The sequence below is a fragment of the Anolis sagrei genome, chromosome 2, assembly GCF_037176765.1.
Source record: "Anolis sagrei isolate rAnoSag1 chromosome 2, rAnoSag1.mat, whole genome shotgun sequence".
Lineage (NCBI taxonomy): Eukaryota > Metazoa > Chordata > Lepidosauria > Squamata > Dactyloidae > Anolis > Anolis sagrei.
In genome coordinates, this window is record NC_090022.1 from 50038679 (window position 1) to 50058999 (window position 20321).

Here is a 20321-nt window from a genome sequence, read left to right on the forward strand (position 1 = left end):
CTCTAGAGACGTAATCCAACAGCCAAACCACTACACCATGTTGGCTGTCATAGGATGGTAGTTTTTGACCATAGTCAGATATATTTTGAAACAAGAGACTAGATGTGATTTGGAATTGCCATGCTAATTTTGTGCACACTTCAAAAGTTGTTAGTGGGCATCTGTATGCTTATATAGTTATATAATATTTGTACTTACAGACATCTAACAGTGTTCACTAGTCTTGTGCATTTGTACAGAACCACTATCCATTCCAGTTTGTTTCATTCGTAAGGCCCCAGTTTTTGTCCAAGGTCCGAAAAAAGCAAATATTTTCAGCCCAAAAATCAGCCGACCAAACGGTCACCATTCCCATTTACCTTTCGTTTCACTGATATTTCCGTACAGGAGCGGAGTGTTCTGTTTTATGCCAATCGAATGAACAGTACGAAACGAAAACACGGAAGAAACAAATGAGACAACTACTGTGTCCATGACTAGTGTTCACACATTTCACATGGAGCTAATGGGCTTAATTTCATCATATTATAATTTTATAGAGTTGAACACTTCTGTACAGTTTTCATGTTACTGTTCATAGATTTTCTGTTCATAGTCTTTATACTCTGTGCTGGAAGATTGGCCTCTTCTAAACCAGCCAAAAAGAAAAAGAAAAACAAATAAAGAAAAGCTCTATCTTTATCTAGTTGACAGAATACATTGTTTCTTATAGTGGTTCTTGCCACATTGTTTCAGTTCAGAATTTCTTCCTTACGTTGTTGCTCAACATCTATACTTATACATTGTGTTTCAATTAAACCACAGTTAACCATTATATCCCAAACTAACCATACTTTAATATCAGAATTTTCAATCAGCTGTAGACATTGATTTTAAATCCTGTTTAGGAAACTGACATTAAACCACAATTGCTCATTTTGAACATCACATTTATAGTTTTGTTAAACTGAAAAATCAGTGGCAAAGAAGGATGTAAGCAAGATAAAGAGGGAGACAGATTTTCTTAGTTTGTTCCCAAATGTGATTTAGCAAACTGGAAACTGAGCATCTGAACTAGGCCAGTTTGTTCCAACTCAAATACTTAAAAACAGCCTTAGTTTAAGATAATTCCAAAATAGCCAAATTGGCTTCTTTAACTTGCTGTGCTTCCAGACAGAGTTATCACCATGCCATCATACTGCTTTCAATAAGTCAACAGAAACTCTAGATGTTATTTCCAGTCTATGACATTTCAGTATACAGCAGTTCCTAAGTTACAAATAAAATAGGTTCTGTAGGTTTGTTTCTTTTATATATATATATATTTATATATTTATATATATATATATATATATATATATATATATATATATATATATATATATAATGTTTATTGAGTTATACATTCATATATATATATATAAATGTAAATAGACAAGTAAAGAAAAAATTTACAGGGAAAGTGGGAGAACATTAAATTATAGAAAAGTAGGAAAATTTCAGAGTAGAGATAGAGAGAAAAAGAAAAAAGTTTAAAAAGTAAAAACAAAAATAGTTTGTTGACTTCCATTCTGTGTCTTCGCTAAGTTGTGTGTTGTCTTATTCCATTATTTTCGTCTTACCTATTCCTTCCAAAAGATCTTCTTTCCTTACATCCCCAAGAAAGAGGCTGTATCTACTATTTCAAACAACCTTGTCCTAAGTCACTTACAGGGAACTGTTCATCCGTTAGTATTTTCCTTCCTTTTTTCCTTTAATTTTTTTTTCAAAAAGTGACCAATCGGTCTCTCTTATTGGATTTCCCAAACTCTTTTTCAACAAAAAGGTTGTTCTTAAGTTGAATTTGTATGTAAGTTGAAACAGGTTTGCCAGCCAAATACACACACACACACACACATCTCACACATATATCTGTGGTGTTTGTTTTGCTGTCTGTGCCCCTGTTCAGAAGATTTCTCCTCACTTTCTGTCCCTGTGATAACTGGATTTTGAAAAAATTGTCTTGTGGAAACAAGGATTGGTGATAAAACTTCAGTGGAAACAGCTTTTCCTAGTGATAACTCTTCCAGGAGCACATTTCTCTCTGAGGTGTAGATGTCTGTCACTTCCTGTTGTCTCACCTCCGTTCTTAACTATCGGTCGCTTGTAAGTTGGATGTTTGTAACTCAGCGACTGCCGGTATTCTGATTGTTTCCTCTTATCTTTTTTTAATGGAGAAACTCTGTTTAGGAAAAATGAATAGTACAACCTTTTCTGTTGGGAGCACTTAGTCTAGAGCAATATTTGGTTAAGGATTCTGTAAGTAAGCAATAAGATCCATGATGGGCTAACAGTGGTAGATGTGTCCTCCACGTGTGGCCATTTTCATCCCGATAGCCCTAAAAATGATGGGAAGGGGAGCCCAGGAAGCCCCCCCCCCATTGCTGCCAATGGGCCAGATCTTGCCTCATTTTGTGACTGCAGACCGAAGATGGCTTTTTGGGCCATACTCGTTTTCAGGAGTTCTGCGAAAACGGATCCATGGGCTTGGCAAAATTGGGATAGCAGAAACAGATCGCTGTTCAGCCAAAATGCTCAACCTAATACACATACGTAACTACAGAAACTATTCTACGAACCTCACACTCAATGTCCACTGATTTTTACCCCTTATTATTTTAACTATATTATAACTATAACTATAATATGACCTCTTTACTATAGTATATAACTACACTTCTACTTTTAATAACATTCATCTAATTCATAAATCCAACAGTTGAGATTTGTCTCAAAGCAATAAATCTCAAATTCTCCTTGATTAGCATAGTCAGCTTGTCTATCTTAACTACTATGCAGATCTTCACTAGCCATTCTTCTTCTGTTGTGAGAACTAGTTCCTTCCATCTCTGCACATAGACAATTCTCGCTGCAGTTATGATATATTGTAGTAATCTTTTATGTTTTCTTTCTAGATGAGGTTCCAGCATTCTCAGCAAATAAAACTTTGGTTTCATTTTGATTTTGAGTTTAACAATTATTTCTAGCATCCCATGTTTTTCAGTATATCTGGGTTTTCTTGCAAGACATGTAGTAAAATGCCCCAACCTTTTTTTTCACATTCCCAACATTTACTAGAACTGCTGAGCAAAGAGAGAATTTGATCACTTTCAGAATTCAGTGTTCTTGCTTTCCAGAACACTAAGGTAAGCAGGACAGGATAGGAATTGATTTCTTCAATGGGTAAATAGGATAAAGAGTCTTTTTCCATCACCGATTAATCTTTGTAGATAATTAGAATACAGGAAAAGGGAGACAACTATAGTGGCAAATGTCCTTTGTTAAACAAGTATTAGCTATATCATGAGCATTGGAGAGGTTCAGTGAGCATATCTATCATCTGTCTGTCTGTCTATCTATCTATCTATCTATCTATCTATCTATCTATCTATCTAATTGTGTTAAGATATTAGGATATGAAACTCTTTCACACAAAATAGATTTTAGTAAGCCACATTTCTGAATAACTGATATAAAATGCCAGAAATACTAAGAAATAAAGGGCTTACAAATGATTCACTGCTTTTTAAAATCACATCAAATCCTTAGATCTTGTTTCCAGGTCTGACAGGACTGAAAGACAGAATGGTTCTTTGAACAGTTAAAGAGCTAATCCAGGTGGGCTGCCCAGCTTTGCCTTTCAGATATTTAATGGCAAAAATCTGTAGAGTATTATAGTCAAAGCCATTGCTTTTAAAGGAATGTGGGTTACTCAGGAGAGAATTTGATCTCATCTGGATTCTAACAACATTTGTGTTTGAGGTGGATATGTTCACACACACACACAAAATTCATACATTTTGTACAAGAAATTTTATTTGTTGATCAAAACCTGGTTTTGCTTCTGATGATGGGATGTGCATGTCAAGGTGATCGTGAATTAAGGGTAATCTATATAAATAAAAATGTAATGTTCATTTGTGGGATTAACATAACTCAAAACCACTGGACAAATTGACTCCAAATTTGGACACAATACACGTATCAGGCCAACGAGTGACCATCACTCCTAAAAACACTGAAAAACACAGCAGAAGGGACTTAAAAAGCCAAAAAACAAAACATTACAAATGCACACACAAAACCACATATATACACAAACACACCTTTTACACACATACACACACATATATACACACAAAACACATATACACAGACTGGGCCACAGCAACACGTGGCAGGGGACAGCTAGTACTTCATAAAAACCTAATTTATTTCACAAAGAGTGGTGCATTCTTGGAGGATATTTTCTTAACTTCTTAATGTGAATGACTTTGAAAGTACTTCATTGAAACTTGTTCTTAACTGTCTGTCAGAAATGACTTTTTAGAAGTTGTGTTTAGTATCATGTTTCCTCACTTGAAAAAGACAGATTTTAAAATGCAAAGTACTTAATTAAAAATTATGGGCATTTCTGTGGTGTCGATCACTATAACAACATAGTGATAGTACAGATGGTAACCATTAATTTTTTAGAATATAAATAAGATACAACACTTTCTGATGTTTATAATCTTCATTATTAAATTCATATTATGCTATAAAATCTAAAGCTACCAGACACTTGAAATTTCTTCTTTTTTTGTGCCAATATATTCCTTGTCATAGTTCTAAGAGTTTTGCCTAGAAACAAATGGGACAACAAAGAATAAAAAGAATATTTAGATGCATCAAATTTGTCCAGTTTATATGTATGTCCTATAAGGATTTTGAGAAAAGTACAAGATTGATGGGAAAAGGAGATAGATGAATAACCTAGATTAAAAAGGCTCAGGACACATATAGTTATTTTGCATGTATGCAAACAAGCCCCACCATATGTGTTTGAGAAGAAGATAAATTGGCCTGGAAAAGGCTATTGACTTTGACGATTTTATCTTATTCTGAAATGTAAGGATATAATGTGAAATGTCAAGGTGAAACTGTTGAGTTTTCTTACTTGACAACAATAAGTTGTTCATTTCTCACTAGCGTGTGAGAGAATAATGGGAACACAAGTCTGGTGGTTCAACATCATTGTCTTAATGGAGACTTTGGCACTGTTTCAAGAACAGTGCTGAAATGTGCTAAGCTAAGTCATGATCACTTTCAGATTGTATTTAGTTCCTTGTTAAATTACAAGTTACCAGTCACAATTGCTCCAAGGTAACTGTTTCAGCCCCTCAAGTTGTGATGTCAGGTTTTATCTTAGGCTGTTGTGTGACACTATGTGGGATCATTTGAGGAGAGTATAGCTTAAAGAAATGTTCCAGCCAATGTGACATCTGCTTCTACTTACTGCTGATCCACTCACCATCAAGTGCCTTCAGGGGAATGAGCCTGAGAACAGTCTTAAAGTGATCCTATATGAGCATCAAGACAATTTGTATTTTGTCCAGAACAGATTTGTTCAGCATCTGGCTGCCTTTTGTGTTCTGCTCTTTGCTGATGACTTCTTCAAGTGCTTTTGATCATAGATCAGTGTTGTCTTTGAGAGAGTCTGCATTTTTGTACATGTGTGTGTGAGAGGGAGAGCACTGAAGAAAGTTGTGCTGAAAAAAAAGAGAGAAATTTAAGTGTCTCGATGTTCTTCCCCAGAGGTGTCCTTTAGGTTTTCTCCTCTTTTTTGTATTATTAAAGTTATGTAATAATGCAGAAAAAACATATGAAGAAAAGAATCCATATACTACATAAAATGGAGGGAAAGGGAGAAAAGGAGGGGAAAAGAGAAGAAAGAAAGAATGAATTAAAAAGTAAAAGTAGCTTATAATCTTTTCAACAGCTGCTATAACTAGATCCTAATTAATTCTTCTCCATCTTTTGTTACCATTAAATAAAAATATGCTTCCTTTTGTAATCTTATCAGTTTTGCTAGTAGACATATAAAAGATACACTGCCATAGTGAATAGCTATCCTTCAGAAAGCAAACAAAAGTTAGCCCTAATATTATCTATTATTCATAATTAATTATTATGATAATTACTTCTGTTTAATCAAAAACAATCTTTCTTTCATGAAGTATTTAGAGTTCTTTGCTGAAGAACTTAAATCTAATTCTCTGTTTCCGCAAACTGCAAATCCCAGTATCTCATAGGATGGAGCTAGTCTCAGAATGCTATAATTATGTAATGTGAAAGAGGCCTAAGCTTCAAAAAAATCCATAGTGTAGTACTGTCGAAATGTAATGGAGCAGAAAGAGAGTGTCTCATTTCCCACAACCCCTTCACATGCGTGTCTTTCCCCCAAGCTTCCCTGAGTTGTGTGTAGAGGAACTTTGACCAGCCTGAGGTTGCTAGCACAGTGGTTCTCAACCTGTGAGTTCCCAGATGTTTTGGCCTTCAATTCCCAGAAATCCTAACAGCTGGTAAACTGGGATTTCTGGGAGTTGTAGGCCAAAACATCTGGGAACCCACAGGTTGAGAACCACTGTGCTAGAAGAAGAAAACTGCCTTACTGACCACTAAATAGAGGGTCTGATCAGGTTTCCTAAAAATACTGTGACTTAGGCTATGGTTTGTAGGTATTTTTGAGTCAAAGGTTGTATGTATGAATGTTTGTCTGTTTGTACCACAAAAGTATGAGGGGAAGTGGCCCTCTGTGTTGTCAAGAAAGGAGAAGGGAGGGAGGGGGAAGAAAGAAAGAAAAAAGAAAGGAAGGAAGGAAGAGAAAGGAAAGGAAAAAAAGTAGGTGGGCAGCGTCCCAACAACACTTGGGCAACACTGGGTATATATACTAGTCATTAATAATAAGCCAATATACAATTAAAAGTAGTTTGATCTGCCTTATGAACCGTGTGCCTGTTTTTAAATGAGATTCTATTCTGCCTTTTGATGGCTCTTTTCCTTGCATTTAAGTTGGATTTCCCCCTTCTCCATTCTACTGGAATGTTAGTGGTGGGAGAGGGACTATTTAGTAGAAGAAGCTTACCAAACAGTGGTATTGATAGCTAAAGGCCTAAGTAGATTTAAAATTAAAATGCAAGTAATCCAGTATAAAACCTTTGTGAATCATTGCTTATTATTTCCAGTGTCTGTGGCCAGTCATGTTTCTTGAGTGATTATGTTGGCTAAACTATTTCCTGTCCTTTATTATTTTTTAAGGAGAGGAAGAAGCGTGGAGAGAACAACAATGACCTGTTTCTCGCAGATGTTTATGCATACCAGGGAAAGGTTCACGAGGCAGCCAAACTGTACAAAAGAAGTGGCCATGAAAACCTGGCTCTTGATATGTACACAGACTTACGCATGTTTGACTATGCAAGGGTATGTTGATGCTCTTTATGGTGTATTTCTTTAAATCTGCCTACGTGTGCAAGAATCAAGCTGTTTCCATTTGGTGCACGTGTCTCCTATTCTTATGCTTGTTTCAAACCCTCACTGAACTTGACTGATTTCTCAGGAATGTACATGGTGGTCTGTTGTTTTATATGCTCCACACTTATATTTGCAGCATGTCAAACAAGGATGTGTAGAGATGTATTTATTATAAAGTGTTATCTATAATGTGTTTGAATCTGTATTTAGGGATTACATTTGTTGCCAGGGCCTAGCTGAGAGAGATAGGTTGCCATGGTGACAAGACAAGGCAGCAGAGGAGGTGGGCGGAGCTAAAGGAGTAAAAGATTTGAAAGTGGCAGTTAAGCTCCAGTCAGTGGCCGGAGAGCTGCTGGGAAAACACTGAATCTTTTGGGTGGAGATTCAGGGAATGTGTCTGTAGCCAGTGTGCTATAGGGAAAAACTGAATCTCTTGGAGATTCAGGGAATCAATTGGTGACCAAAGTGGTTGCAGAGAAGGACCCGGTACAGGGGGTTGTTGATTCTGAATTAAGAATCAAGGTTTGGCTGGGTTTAAGCCTGTTGTGCCAGCTGTGAAACCTTATGAAGTGTTTGCCTGAGTTTACTCATGAAACCTTACTAATGTAACCAGTCAAGATTCGTGCCTCTTGTGAAGAAACAATCAAATCTGATATACCTTGCTTGTTCTAATAAAATTGTTACTGTTCTCCTCAAGCCTTGCCTGATACAGTTTCTTCTAAGTTGAACATCCTGCAATAATAAAGTCAGCCAGAAACAGTCCCTTTATAAAATAGTTCCTAGGCTGATATTGATCGTTGCCCGGCTTCCCTCATAGATAAGGTGGCAGTGGGTGCTTTACCACGTGCACCTTCACAATTGGTGGTATTAGGTGGGATTAGTGCTTCTTTACATAATTTGGTGGCAGACGACGGGATTCGTGTAACAACTAATCGAGTGCCTTAAGTTTAATTTTAAAATAAGTTGTGAGGTAAAAGTTGCTGAAAAATGGCTACCAGGCGACAGAGAAAGCTGGCTGAAGAAAGAGAGGGAGACCAAGGGGAAAGTTCAAGCTCTGGGTCAGAGACAGAGCCAGTGCCTATGACAGAAATGGCTTTTAAGTACAAATTGGAGATGAAACGATTGGAAATGGAGGCAAAAGAAAGACAAAGGGAGAGAGAGTTGGAGATGGAGAGAGAGGCGAAACAAAGAGAATTTGAGGAAAGACAAAGAGTGAGAGAATTAGAACAGGAGTTAGAATTGAAGAGAATGGAGTTTGAGCTAGAGAAACAAAGATTGGCTTTGTCTCAAACATCCAGTGATGTTCAGGAAGGGAGATCTGGAGGGGATACCCCAGATTTGATGAAGAAATTCCCAAAATATACCAAGGAGGATTGTCCAGAGAAATTCCTAATATCTTTTGAAAGATGTTGTCGTGATTTTGGAGTGGCTAAGGAAAAATGGATGACATACCTTAGGCCACAGATAAGTGGGAAACTTTTGCAGATTTATGGACAGATGCCGGAGGAGTCTTGTAGAGACTATGATCTGTTTAAGAAACAGATTCAACAAGAGTTCAGATTGACTCCGGAATATTATAGATTTAAGTTCAGATCCTTAAAGAAAGATAAAACACAAAGTTTTGCTCAGGTGGCCTCTAGATTGTCTCAACTGTTTGATAGTTGGATAAAGACGTCTGAGGTAGAAGATTATCATCAGCTGAGGGAACTTTTGAAATTGGAACAATTTTTCCAATTAGTTCCTTATGAAATTCGTTGGGTGATTCAAGATCGCAAGCCATCCACGATTGTAGAGGCAGCGAGTATGGCGGATCAAATAACAACCTTGAAAGAAGGATTCAAAGGGGAAGATCTGCCAAATGACAAAAGAATAAACAGGCAGCCATTTTATTCACAACAAAAGCGCCCACAGCAAGAAAAGGGTGCTGACTTAGAAGACACCACCTATAGGAGGCAGAGTGTAATAAGATCAACTGCTCCTGAGGTAAAACGTCGGTGCTTTCAATGTGGAGAATGGAATCATTTAAAATATCAATGTCCCCTGTTAAAGAAGGAGAAAACAACCCTCTTTGTGAATAAAATGAAAGAAACACCAAGGGCAGAAGCAGATACTGTTTCAAAGGAGAGTTCAAGCTCAGAGCCTCAAGAGAAACAATGTCTGTTCATCCTGTCAGGCAGCCCATCTAAGGACTACTTAGAAACCATTTCTATTGATCACAAAGACAGGAAAGGATTTCGAGATACAGGTTCCGAAATATGCATAGTGCATCCCGAAATAATACCTCAGAAGTTTCAACAGCCAACCTCTGAAATAAAACTAAAAGGTTTAGGACCGGCGATTCCATCAGCAGTCGTGACTTTGCCGATAGAATATCAAGGATGGAAGGGTGTGTGGGATTTTGCAGTCAGTCCTGACATACCATATCAATGTTTAATTGGAAATGATTTGGCTGAGGAGATTAAATTCTGTAAGATGGCGTGTGGGGAGAAAGAATGTAACAATGAAAGCCCTGAACAGAAAGCCCTGTGTTTTGCCATACAACAAGATGGGGACGAGAGTCCAGAAACCAGCGCTACCGTGGCTGAGCTTGTTAAGAAGACAGGAGGAGTTGAGGAGATTCGGCAGGAACAGAGAGCCGATGGATCTCTGAAGCCTCTATTTGCTTTAGCTCAAAACCCCACAGTATTGTCAGAAGTGCACAGCCAGGAGAGACCATGCAAACGAGGAACAAGCCCTGCAGCAGAGCCGATTCCAGTGGCTGATTATTTGAGAGCCAGTGAAGAGAGTATAGAAACAATAGGTCTGGAAAGACAAGTGATAAACTCTGAGGAGAAAGAGGAATCCTTGACCTTAAAAGATGTATTTCCTTCAGCTCCACGTAAAGAAATTACCTCAGCTGAACTTTTTGACAAAGACAATAAAATAAAATCTAAAGGGAAAGCTGAAGGAAAACAAACTTTGGATGTGACAGTAGGAGCTGATGCGAGTTCAGAATATCCAGGGGTCTTCTGTGGAACAAAGATCCATACATCTGAAGAGAAAGTGAACAGAAAAAGAAGATTTGGCCATGTGTCGGAAGAAAGATCTCCTTTATCCTTGAACGGAGAGGAAGGAGAGAGTGGAGGCCGAGCTGATGGACTGTCAGGAGAGCTGATGTATGCAGACTGTAATGGTGGTGATAAAAAGAAAAAGCTGCAATTTCTAGCTTTAGAAGTTTGTCCAGATAGCAGTGATGAGCTTGCCATGAAGAAGGACAATATTCGTGTTCGTTCTTCTAATGACAGTGAATTCTCTTCAGTGCCAAGAAAAGATGCTAGAGGAATTCCAGATTATTCACTACAACCTGATGCTTCATGGAAGCAAGCCATTGTTCAAGCCCTGAAAGTCGATGGAAACAGAACTGTTCCTGATAATTGGAAGGTTAGATTAAAAGAAGAAACCCCAACAACAAAAAAGAGAGGAGAAAAGACTGGCAGACATCGTGTGAGGAAGAAAACCATATCTCCAGGTAATCAAAAAGACATCAAGGGACAAAAGAAGAAACCTAAAAAGAAGAAACGAAAAAGTGGAAAAAAGAAGCTAAAAGATCATCATAAAGAGACATTGCTGTAGACAGTTGGTCCAGTACAACCGAGGTTGTGTTTGAACCATGGGACATTGGACACTAAGACATCTATGTCGATGATCAAATGTGGAAATTTAACTATTGTGTGGGCTATTAACAAATTGGAACCATATGTATGGAGAAAAGTTGTGGTATGATATATAGATAAATGTCTTATAAATTAACCAGACTAGGTAGAAGGTCAATTATATATGTTAATGAGATAGAAACACATTTGGACAAGGATATCTGATGTTGATATGGAGAATAGATAGAAGATGATCACAGATATATCTGAATTATATAAAGGTAATGTATATATAATATAGTATAATATAGTATAGTATAATATTAAAAAAATGGTATCCTGTTTTATTATAGACTTATAAAATATAGGATGTTATTACAGTGGTGAACTGTATATGTTTCATACCCTAGGTATAAGATATGAACCCATTATAATAAAGTGTGATAGGTATATATGTTTTACAATAGGCAATAAATATTTACAACTATATATATAAATATAGAAATGTTTAGATATATTGTTTATGTATAAATATAAAAATGTGAGACTTGGATACCACATCCATAGATGATATTAGAATTTCGTAGGTTAAAGGTTTGTATATATGTGTAATTGAAATGTATTTAACCCTAATATGTTTTCCTTTCAGAATTGATATATATGTATTTATTGTTGGATAATATGTGGAATTATTTTTTTGCCATTCTGGGACTGGGAATGGTCCAAAAAATTAATATTTCTGGGGGGGAAGGTGTAGAGATGTATTTATTATAAAGTGTTATCTATAATGTGTTTGAATCTGTATTTAGGGATTACATTTGTTGCCAGGGCCTAGCTGAGAGAGATAGGTTGCCATGGTGACAAGACAAGGCAGCAGAGGAGGTGGGCGGAGCTAAAGGAGTAAAAGATTTGAAAGTGGCAGTTAAGCTCCAGTCAGTGGCCGGAGAGCTGCTGGGAAAACACTGAATCTTTTGGGTGGAGATTCAGGGAATGTGTCTGTAGCCAGTGTGCTATAGGGAAAAACTGAATCTCTTGGAGATTCAGGGAATCAATTGGTGACCAAAGTGGTTGCAGAGAAGGACCCGGTACAGGGGGTTGTTGATTCTGAATTAAGAATCAAGGTTTGGCTGGGTTTAAGCCTGTTGTGCCAGCTGTGAAACCTTATGAAGTGTTTGCCTGAGTTTACTCATGAAACCTTACTAATGTAACCAGTCAAGATTCGTGCCTCTTGTGAAGAAACAATCAAATCTGATATACCTTGCTTGTTCTAATAAAATTGTTACTGTTCTCCTCAAGCCTTGCCTGATACAGTTTCTTCTAAGTTGAACATCCTGCAATAATAAAGTCAGCCAGAAACAGTCCCTTTATAAAATAGTTCCTAGGCTGATATTGATCGTTGCCCGGCTTCCCTCATAGATAAGGTGGCAGTGGGTGCTTTACCACGTGCACCTTCACAATTGGTGGTATTCGGTGGGATTAACGCTTCTTTACAGATGCAAAGCCCACAATCCAAGTGGGCTGCCAAGAACAAACCTTAGTACACATGTTTTTCCCTACAGATGGAAAAATGACATTTCTCTTGTGACTGTAATTCAATGGGAAATAAAGGGACAAATGTGGAAAGCAGGCAAAATACAGCAGTTAGAAAACAAAATCTATGACTGAGACTAAAGCAAGATGAAAGATATGGATAAGCAAACATTGTCATTTTGGGCCCATTGTTCACTGAGGGCAAATCTACAGAATAGGTGAGGAAAGCTGGGGAAAGGATTTCCATTTTGCAGAAATTTTAAGTAGAGAGTGTTATATGCAGCTATGCTTACCAAGTTACCAAGAATATATATGCCAATTGTCCCTTTATTTCCCATTGAATTACACTCACAAGAGAAGTTTCTCTATTTTCTGTGCCATGTGGAGAATGAACATGATAAATAGGGGTACACATTAGGCTCTACTTAGAGCTAGTACTACGGTGAATTTTTTATTGAAGCATCTGTGTAAGACTTCTCTCTCATGTTAGGGACTCAAAATTGTTTGGAAATCACAGTTGTGAATGCTCTGGGAAATGGAACAAATTTTAAGATTACAAATAGAGTTGCCATCATGTAGTCATCAGATGAATAGTTCTGTGAAGTTCTGAAGAGTGAATACCTCTGTAGTAGACATAAACTGGTTCAAGTTTGTAAATGTCTTTCTTTCCTTGTCTCTCTCTATCCTTGGATTTCTGTCCTTTTAAGCCTCTGCTTGCAAGTGTTGCTTCAGAAGTTATATACCTAATGCTCTTAATGTTTTAACCACCAGATTTTTGGGGGGGGGGGGGGAGGATATAGGAAGATAGATGTTTGTAAAGAGAATCTCTTCTTTTCTTGTCTCCCAGCAATTAATTGTTCTTTCCAGGATTTTGATCTAGAGCCCACAGTCTCCCAGGACTAGAGGCTGGTGGAAAGCATTATGCTTTAATTTTTTTTTTAAATTGGGAAATTGGAAATATAAATCTGTGAAGAAATTCCTATTCTACATGAAAGTGAATTTCTTTATCACAAACACAAAAAATTAGAGATAGAGAAGAGAAAATGAATAAAAAGAGGGAGATGCACAGGGTATAACCATGGAGTTGACATATTTATGCATTTATTTATTTGTAGTATTTCTTTATCTTGAAGGGCTTCTGAAGTGATGAACAAATACATAAAATAAACACAGTATAAAATACAATACATAAAACACATACTCATATAAAACACCAACCAAAACTATGCTCATCGACCAATGGTAAGTTGTAAATGTGGCCAGGCTGTAGACAATAGGACAAGAGAATGGGAAAAGTGCAGAGCTATAACAATGGAGAGAGGGCATGGGATAAAATGCAGGCTGCATGATTGTTATGCAGAACAATTAGGGACTAGGCGTTCTCAAAAGCTTGTTTAAATAGCCATGTCTTCAAGTGTCCACAAAAGGAGGATAGTGTAGGGACTGCCTGGTCTCTCTGGGGAGGGCGTTCCAAACCCGGGAGGCCACCACCGAGAAGGTCCTCTCCCTTGTCCCCACCAACTGCGCTGGTGACAGTGTCAGGACCAAGAGGAGGGCCTCCCCAGCTGATCTTAGAGCCTGCACCAGTTCATAGGGGGCTCTAAAGATGCAAAGACAGAACATTTATAAAACACATTTTAAAAGCTCATTCAAATTATTCTAACTCACAACCCAACCTGCTTTCCTATGGTCATTGTCAGTAATAATATGAGAAGCATAAACCATGCATACTATTCTGATCTCTGTGGAGGAAAGATAGAATGTAAACATAATAACTAAACAAATGCAATAACAGCATTATCAGATCAGACTGACAGGATAGGAGCAGGACATTCTCTGTTGTTTGTACCCAGCAAATGAAATTCACAATAGAATCTCATATATGAACCAATAATTCCTATTGGTTTCAAAGGGGCTTACTTTGTAAGAAATCTATATAGAATTGTAGTCTCAGTGGCATGCTGCCACATCTAAAAATAAAGGTTTTATTTATCTAGCTTGAGTAATAGCCATATTTATTTCATATTTATTTAATTCAGATATTTGTACCCCGCCCTTCTCAACCCCCAGGTTATCCTATTATTCTGGAGACTTCTAACTTGGGGGAAACTGCTTTTTTTTTTTGAAACAGAGAACTGACTCCCAGTCTAGTTTGAATTAGATCACATGTGCAGTACAGATCTCTGGTTGCTGTTGGTTAGCACCATGACCCAGTGTTTTGAAACTGGCAGAACTGTATCGTGCCTAGAACATCCAGTGAAAACAATATCTAAGTGTATTACTAAATGCAGTAAGTTGGCACTTTAACTGATGCTTCTCAAGCTAAAGACTCACTCCTTTCAGGGTTACTATGCAAAAAGCATCAAATGAAATAGGTCCTTTCACTCAGCAGAGGATTTAAAAGAAAATGCAGCGCTTGGAACCTGAATTTTGAACAACAAGTTCCAGTATCCTTTCACAAGCACAACCATTTGTGTTGTATTCTGGGAGTTGTAGACCAAAGCTTTGTTCTTTAACCAGGTTCTCTTCGTTTTATTCCAGTGTAGATATCTCTGAAAGCCAAGTAAAGAGTGCCTTGCCATCCCAACTTATTCAAGGAAATAGCAGGCATCACTCCCTGATCTGAAAACTAAATAAGCAGGCAAACAGAATAGTCTTCCAGCTCTAAAATAAGAACATAAGTATATTTCTAGGATCTCATCCAGACAGTTTTCTTTGGACTATCATTTAAAAATCAATAGAAATAGAAACCTTTGACTATATCATATTTCAGAGTGCAAAAGTAATTTCATCCTCATTGAATCATAGAGTTATACAGCTGGAAGGGATCCCAAGAGTGATCTAATCCAGCTTCCTGCCAATGCAGGGATTCACATCTAAAGTATTACTGGCATATAGCTATCCAATCTCTATTTAAAAACTCTCAATGAATGAAAATATGACACTCTCCAAGGTACTCAGTTCTACTGAACAACAAGGAATATCAAGAAGCTTTACCTAATAATTAGTTAGAATCTTATCATTTCTTGTCATTTGAATCTTTAACTTGGGCTCAATTCTCTGTAGCACCAGAATGTTCTTCCCATTCAGATTTGTACCTTTAATAGTAATGAGATGCCTTTCATTTTGGGCTGTCCTCTAGCTTGGAATGGATATGAATTGAACTTCGTCTCAGAAGCCAATGCTATAGGTCTGACCTGGAGCCTCGGAATTGATTTCAAACTTCAAAATACTTTTTGAGCCACTAATGGAGATGTGCCCACTACCTTTCCATGGTGTGAGATTGCATGTCCCTAGAGCCATGAAATCATAAAGTCTGAAGGGAATCTATTGGCCATCAGATCCAATCCCCTCAGCACTTCACTTGATAACTTTTTCCAACTTGAAGTACAGCCAGTAGCGACAGCTCTTTGAAGATAGCATTCCAAGGAATTATTGATCCATCTGATGGTGTTCCCATCCATTCCATATTTAGTTAGTTTGCTAATCATGGGGTACCTTATCAGATATTATGCTGCAATCTAGATAAATGGCATCCACAGTATTCCCAGTAAAGGTAAAAGTAAAGGTTTCTCTTGACATTAAGTCTAGTCATGTCTGACTCTGGGGAATGGTGCTGGATGTTTGTGCAGGCGTTTGAGTAATTTAGTGCAATCTGGTAATGGAACATAGGAATGGAACAATGGACGACGAACCTGGACTACGCTTGGATGATGAGAAGATTGGGTACGGTTGTTTTTTGTAATAATTGTGCATTGTAATTGCTTATTGGTAATTTATGGATAATGTGTTAAGTCAATTGTTATATGTTGTATGGAACCACTGCTGTTTCTACTGTTTTTACTGTTTGTGAACCGCTGTGAGTCGCCTTCGGGCTTGAGATACAGCGGTATATAAGCAAAGTAAATAAATAAATAAATAAATAAATAAATAATCTCCATTTCTAAGCTAAAGAGCCGGCATTGTCCATAGACACCTCCTAGGTCATGTGGCTGACATGACTGCATGGAGCACCATTACCTTCCCGCAGAAGCAGTGCTCACTGATCTACTCACATTTGCATGTTTTCGAACTGCTAGGTTGGCAGAAGCTGGGGCTAACAGTAGAAGCTCACCTCACTTCCTGGATTCAAACTGCCAACCTTTTGGAAAGCAAGTTCAGCAGCTCAGTGGCTTAATCTGTTGTGCCACCAGGGTATTCTTAGCATGTACTAAATTAAGGACTTGATATATCAAGTTAGTTTGTCAGGATTTGCTCTTGATAAACTCATGCTGGCTTCTACATTGTTACCAATACTGACTCTTGTACAGTATTCTTCCTGGTATTGAGGTTAGGCTGACTGGTCTGTAGTTTCTTAAATGATCTTTTATTTTACTTTTCTGAAGAGAGGTATAATACTTGCTTGTCTCCAGTTCTCTGTTCCCCAGGATTTCTCAGAAGTGATAGCAAGTGTTTCTGTGAGTATGTTAGTGAGTACTCTCAATAGTCTTGGATGCTGTTCATGTGGCCCTGCAGATTTGAACTCATTTAGGTTTACAAGGTGTTTCTTGACTAACTCTTTATCAACCTTGATTTGCAACCTGAATTCCTTACCAAAGTCTCTACTGATATAGGGAAGCACACAGTCCATCAAGGAAGAACAATTTGAAGATGACCCCACAATATTAGAAAGTGAAGTGAAATCTGCACTCAGAGGACTTGGAGCAAATACATCACAAGGAACATATGACATTCCAATACAGCTGTCTCAAGCTATAGAGCAGAAGCTACTCAAATTCCAATAAAAATCTGACAATACAGAAAATAAAACCATGTCCAACATATTGGAGATGCTCAGTATGGACTTCAGTTCCCAAGAAAATGCATGGTGACAACTGTGTGTTAACACAAGTAATTGAGGAAGTCTGCAAGAAGCAGATCACAGATCAGAAGTTGGTGGGAATTTATGCATAAATGCCAGAGGGCAGTTGTAGCTAAAAATAGAAGACATTCTCCTTTCTGCTTCCCATTCCTGTAGAGTGAGAAAAGGAAACAAACAAAACCAAAAATAAGATATAATAAATAAAACTTGTATAAGGAATATGCTTACACTTATAAATGTGTCTTCTGAAAAATCTGACTATTCAAGTTTGGGTTTAAATAGTTAAAGGGAACAAAGAGATAAATTTGGATAGGTGAGCAATATGTTGAAATTTGATCTGAGATTTTGGGGGTGGTGGTGGTATTGGGGGAATTTTGTAAAGTTCCTCAGCCAGAGTTAGCAGCCTTTCTTTCTCTGGATATCTTTTGAGCATAGATTTTTGTGGCTTCTGATTTTGGACCTTGTTTATCTTTTGTCCCACCTCTGATCACCTGGCCCTCCATCCCAACAGTTCCACTCTGCACCAATTGGCACTGCTTCAGGGATGTGATCAAAACACACCGGGAGTTCCAGGGTACCATGACAGGTTTCACAATACTAATCTTGAACTGACATCCTATTTGATTTCTTTGATCCTGTAAATGAACCTTGAAGTTGTATTTGTATATGCCTGAAAATTGAATTCCCAAGCAGAAATAAATTGTACTCTGCTTGAAGAATGTGACAGCTTTATACTCAGATGAGGGAGCTTTTAAAGTCTTCTGTGGAATTTTCTTATCAAATCTCAGAAAAGCATTGTACTGTATAGTCTCATTAATCACTCATTGCAGACTTACTCCATCCATTACTGGACAAAAGCTTTGTGGTGACATACGTAGACCTGGATTTTGTTGTAGGGGTGGGCAGATGTGGGCTCTCTGAAATGCAGGCTATACTACCAGTGCATGAATGATAGTGTTCTTTTAAAAACTGCAAGGTCTTTCTGAAGGGTAGTATTTAAATGCCTCTGAACATAAATCTCACTTGTGGACTAGAAATCTGCCATTATACTAATGTGAATTTTGGCAGTGCTTAGTTCCACTCAGCTAACTGATCTTGGAATCCTATTCAGACTATTCAGTGAATAAGTCCCTTTGAATTCATTGAGGTAGACATGTATAAGATGCACTGTTGAACAATACAATTGATACCTTTTCAATGTGGTTTTAATAGGCAGAGCTCTGTGTAAGTAATAAACTGTGCAGGTGCTTGGGATTTCTTTCTAAATTAATTCATGTATGGAAGGAAGGAATAGAAACTTTGGGGAAGGATCCTGTGAGTAATTCTTGTCCTTGCCTTATATTTTTCTGTGCTGCAAAACTTAAAGCAATCTGGCCTTCATTACAAGTATTTATATATAATGCATGAGTGAACCTCATGAAGAAGTTCATGCACAAAGAGAAAAGCTGAATTGAGGAAGTTATTTTCTGTTGTTGGACGTAGATAACATTTCGGGTGGTTGTTCTTTTCTAAAGGAGTGTGTTAATTTTTTTCAGCCAGCTAGCCTTAGGCCTTATGCTAGTATTGATTTGCAAAGTATTTTTTTCTGAGCCTTGATGGCTGCAAATGGCCGGAGAGTTTGTATTGAAGGATCCTATAATCTGGGCACAGATCTGGAGACCACGTACACATGTGGCTTTTGACTGTTTATCGTTATATCAAACCACATATTACTGTCAACTTCCAAATAATTAACTGCAGTTCAAGAAACTGAACGTTCTGCTTCTAATTTGGTTCAGTCATCTAAGATACAAAATGTAATTACATACAACAAACACTATCTCTCATTCCTTTTAGCTTCTTAACTAGCATACAACTTGGCATGCTCTTAAATTGGCCACATAGAATAGCATGACGTATTTAAGAACAATTGGATTTAAAAATATGCACATGCTATATACTATGCTATATGTATTTTAGTTGTAAAAAGCCTAAATTTGGAGATTTTAATCCATTGCAACATTAACAAGTGACCCCATAGACTGATACATGTATCACAGTACACAAAATAAAAATGAAATTGAGATCAACATTATTTGAAAGGAGATCAGTCAGACCCAATCAACAAAACTTATTTCAGCACTGATATGCTACAGGTGCCATATCTTACCATATGGTAGAATCATCATCCTGTTATTCTACATATTACCAATATGGGCTTGCGCCCTTGCGCAAGTGTAAGGTGGCCTAAATGTCTCACAACATGTCTGGATGCTGCAGATATGGGGTGCCCACAATCTCACACCGTCCTCTCCATTTCTGTCCTTGTTTGTTGCTGTCCAAAAGCACATGGAGGGTTTTCTTTCATGGCAGAATTACATCAATCTGTTGCATTGCAGGGATGTGTCAACAAGGATTGTGATCCCAGTACTATTCAAGATTATTTTCTCTGAGCTTCATTATAGTGTTGTTCCCATTTTAAATGTCTGTTTAATGTTGTTCAAGGTTACTGTTGGTATTTGTGACTATCTGATTCATACATTTCTTTTCTACCCATCACCTTTTTTCTTCCTGAGTTGAGCTCTTCTGTACCAGCTGATTTTGTATACACATAGTTCAGTACATAGCATTCAGCCATGTCTTCCCACCCATAGAACAAATACAATTGTTGTTATGAGAGCTTACGAGGTCCACCAGCTTTGAGGTGTGTGAGGGAGGTGCAGAGGAGGAGGGGAGACATCCTGTTGCACAAATGGAAGTGTATTCATACAACATTGATTGACATACAATATTTTATGAGAAAGACACATCTTTCTATGCCACACATCAGTGAGCACACCAGAGTATCCAGTAATACTTTTTTTGGTGTAGTCTGCTGTACACATTTTAAAAACATTTAAAGTTTTTGTTCCTATGTGTCAACTGTCTAATAAATACAAAATTGCTATCTGCATAGGTAGTGTTTTAACAATAATTCTATGCTTTAGCCCATTTTGGTTACAATTTTT

General features: G+C 37.5%; 2 protein-coding genes across 4 annotated transcripts in view; one reads left to right on the forward strand and one right to left on the reverse strand.

Annotated features, from left to right (window-relative positions):
- Positions 1-20321, reverse strand: part of LOC132769363 (large ribosomal subunit protein eL32) — a 262210-nt gene that overhangs the window by 104273 nt on the left and 137616 nt on the right. The window lies entirely within an intron of this gene.
- IFT122 (intraflagellar transport 122) overlaps positions 1-20321 on the forward strand; it is a 99392-nt gene that overhangs the window by 53332 nt on the left and 25739 nt on the right. For all 3 annotated transcript variants that reach the window (XM_067463495.1, XM_067463494.1, XM_060766257.2), the window contains one exon: positions 7099-7260. In XM_067463495.1, coding sequence (XP_067319596.1) covers positions 7099-7260 — 162 coding nt within the window. The remainder of the gene's footprint in view (positions 1-7098; positions 7261-20321) is intronic.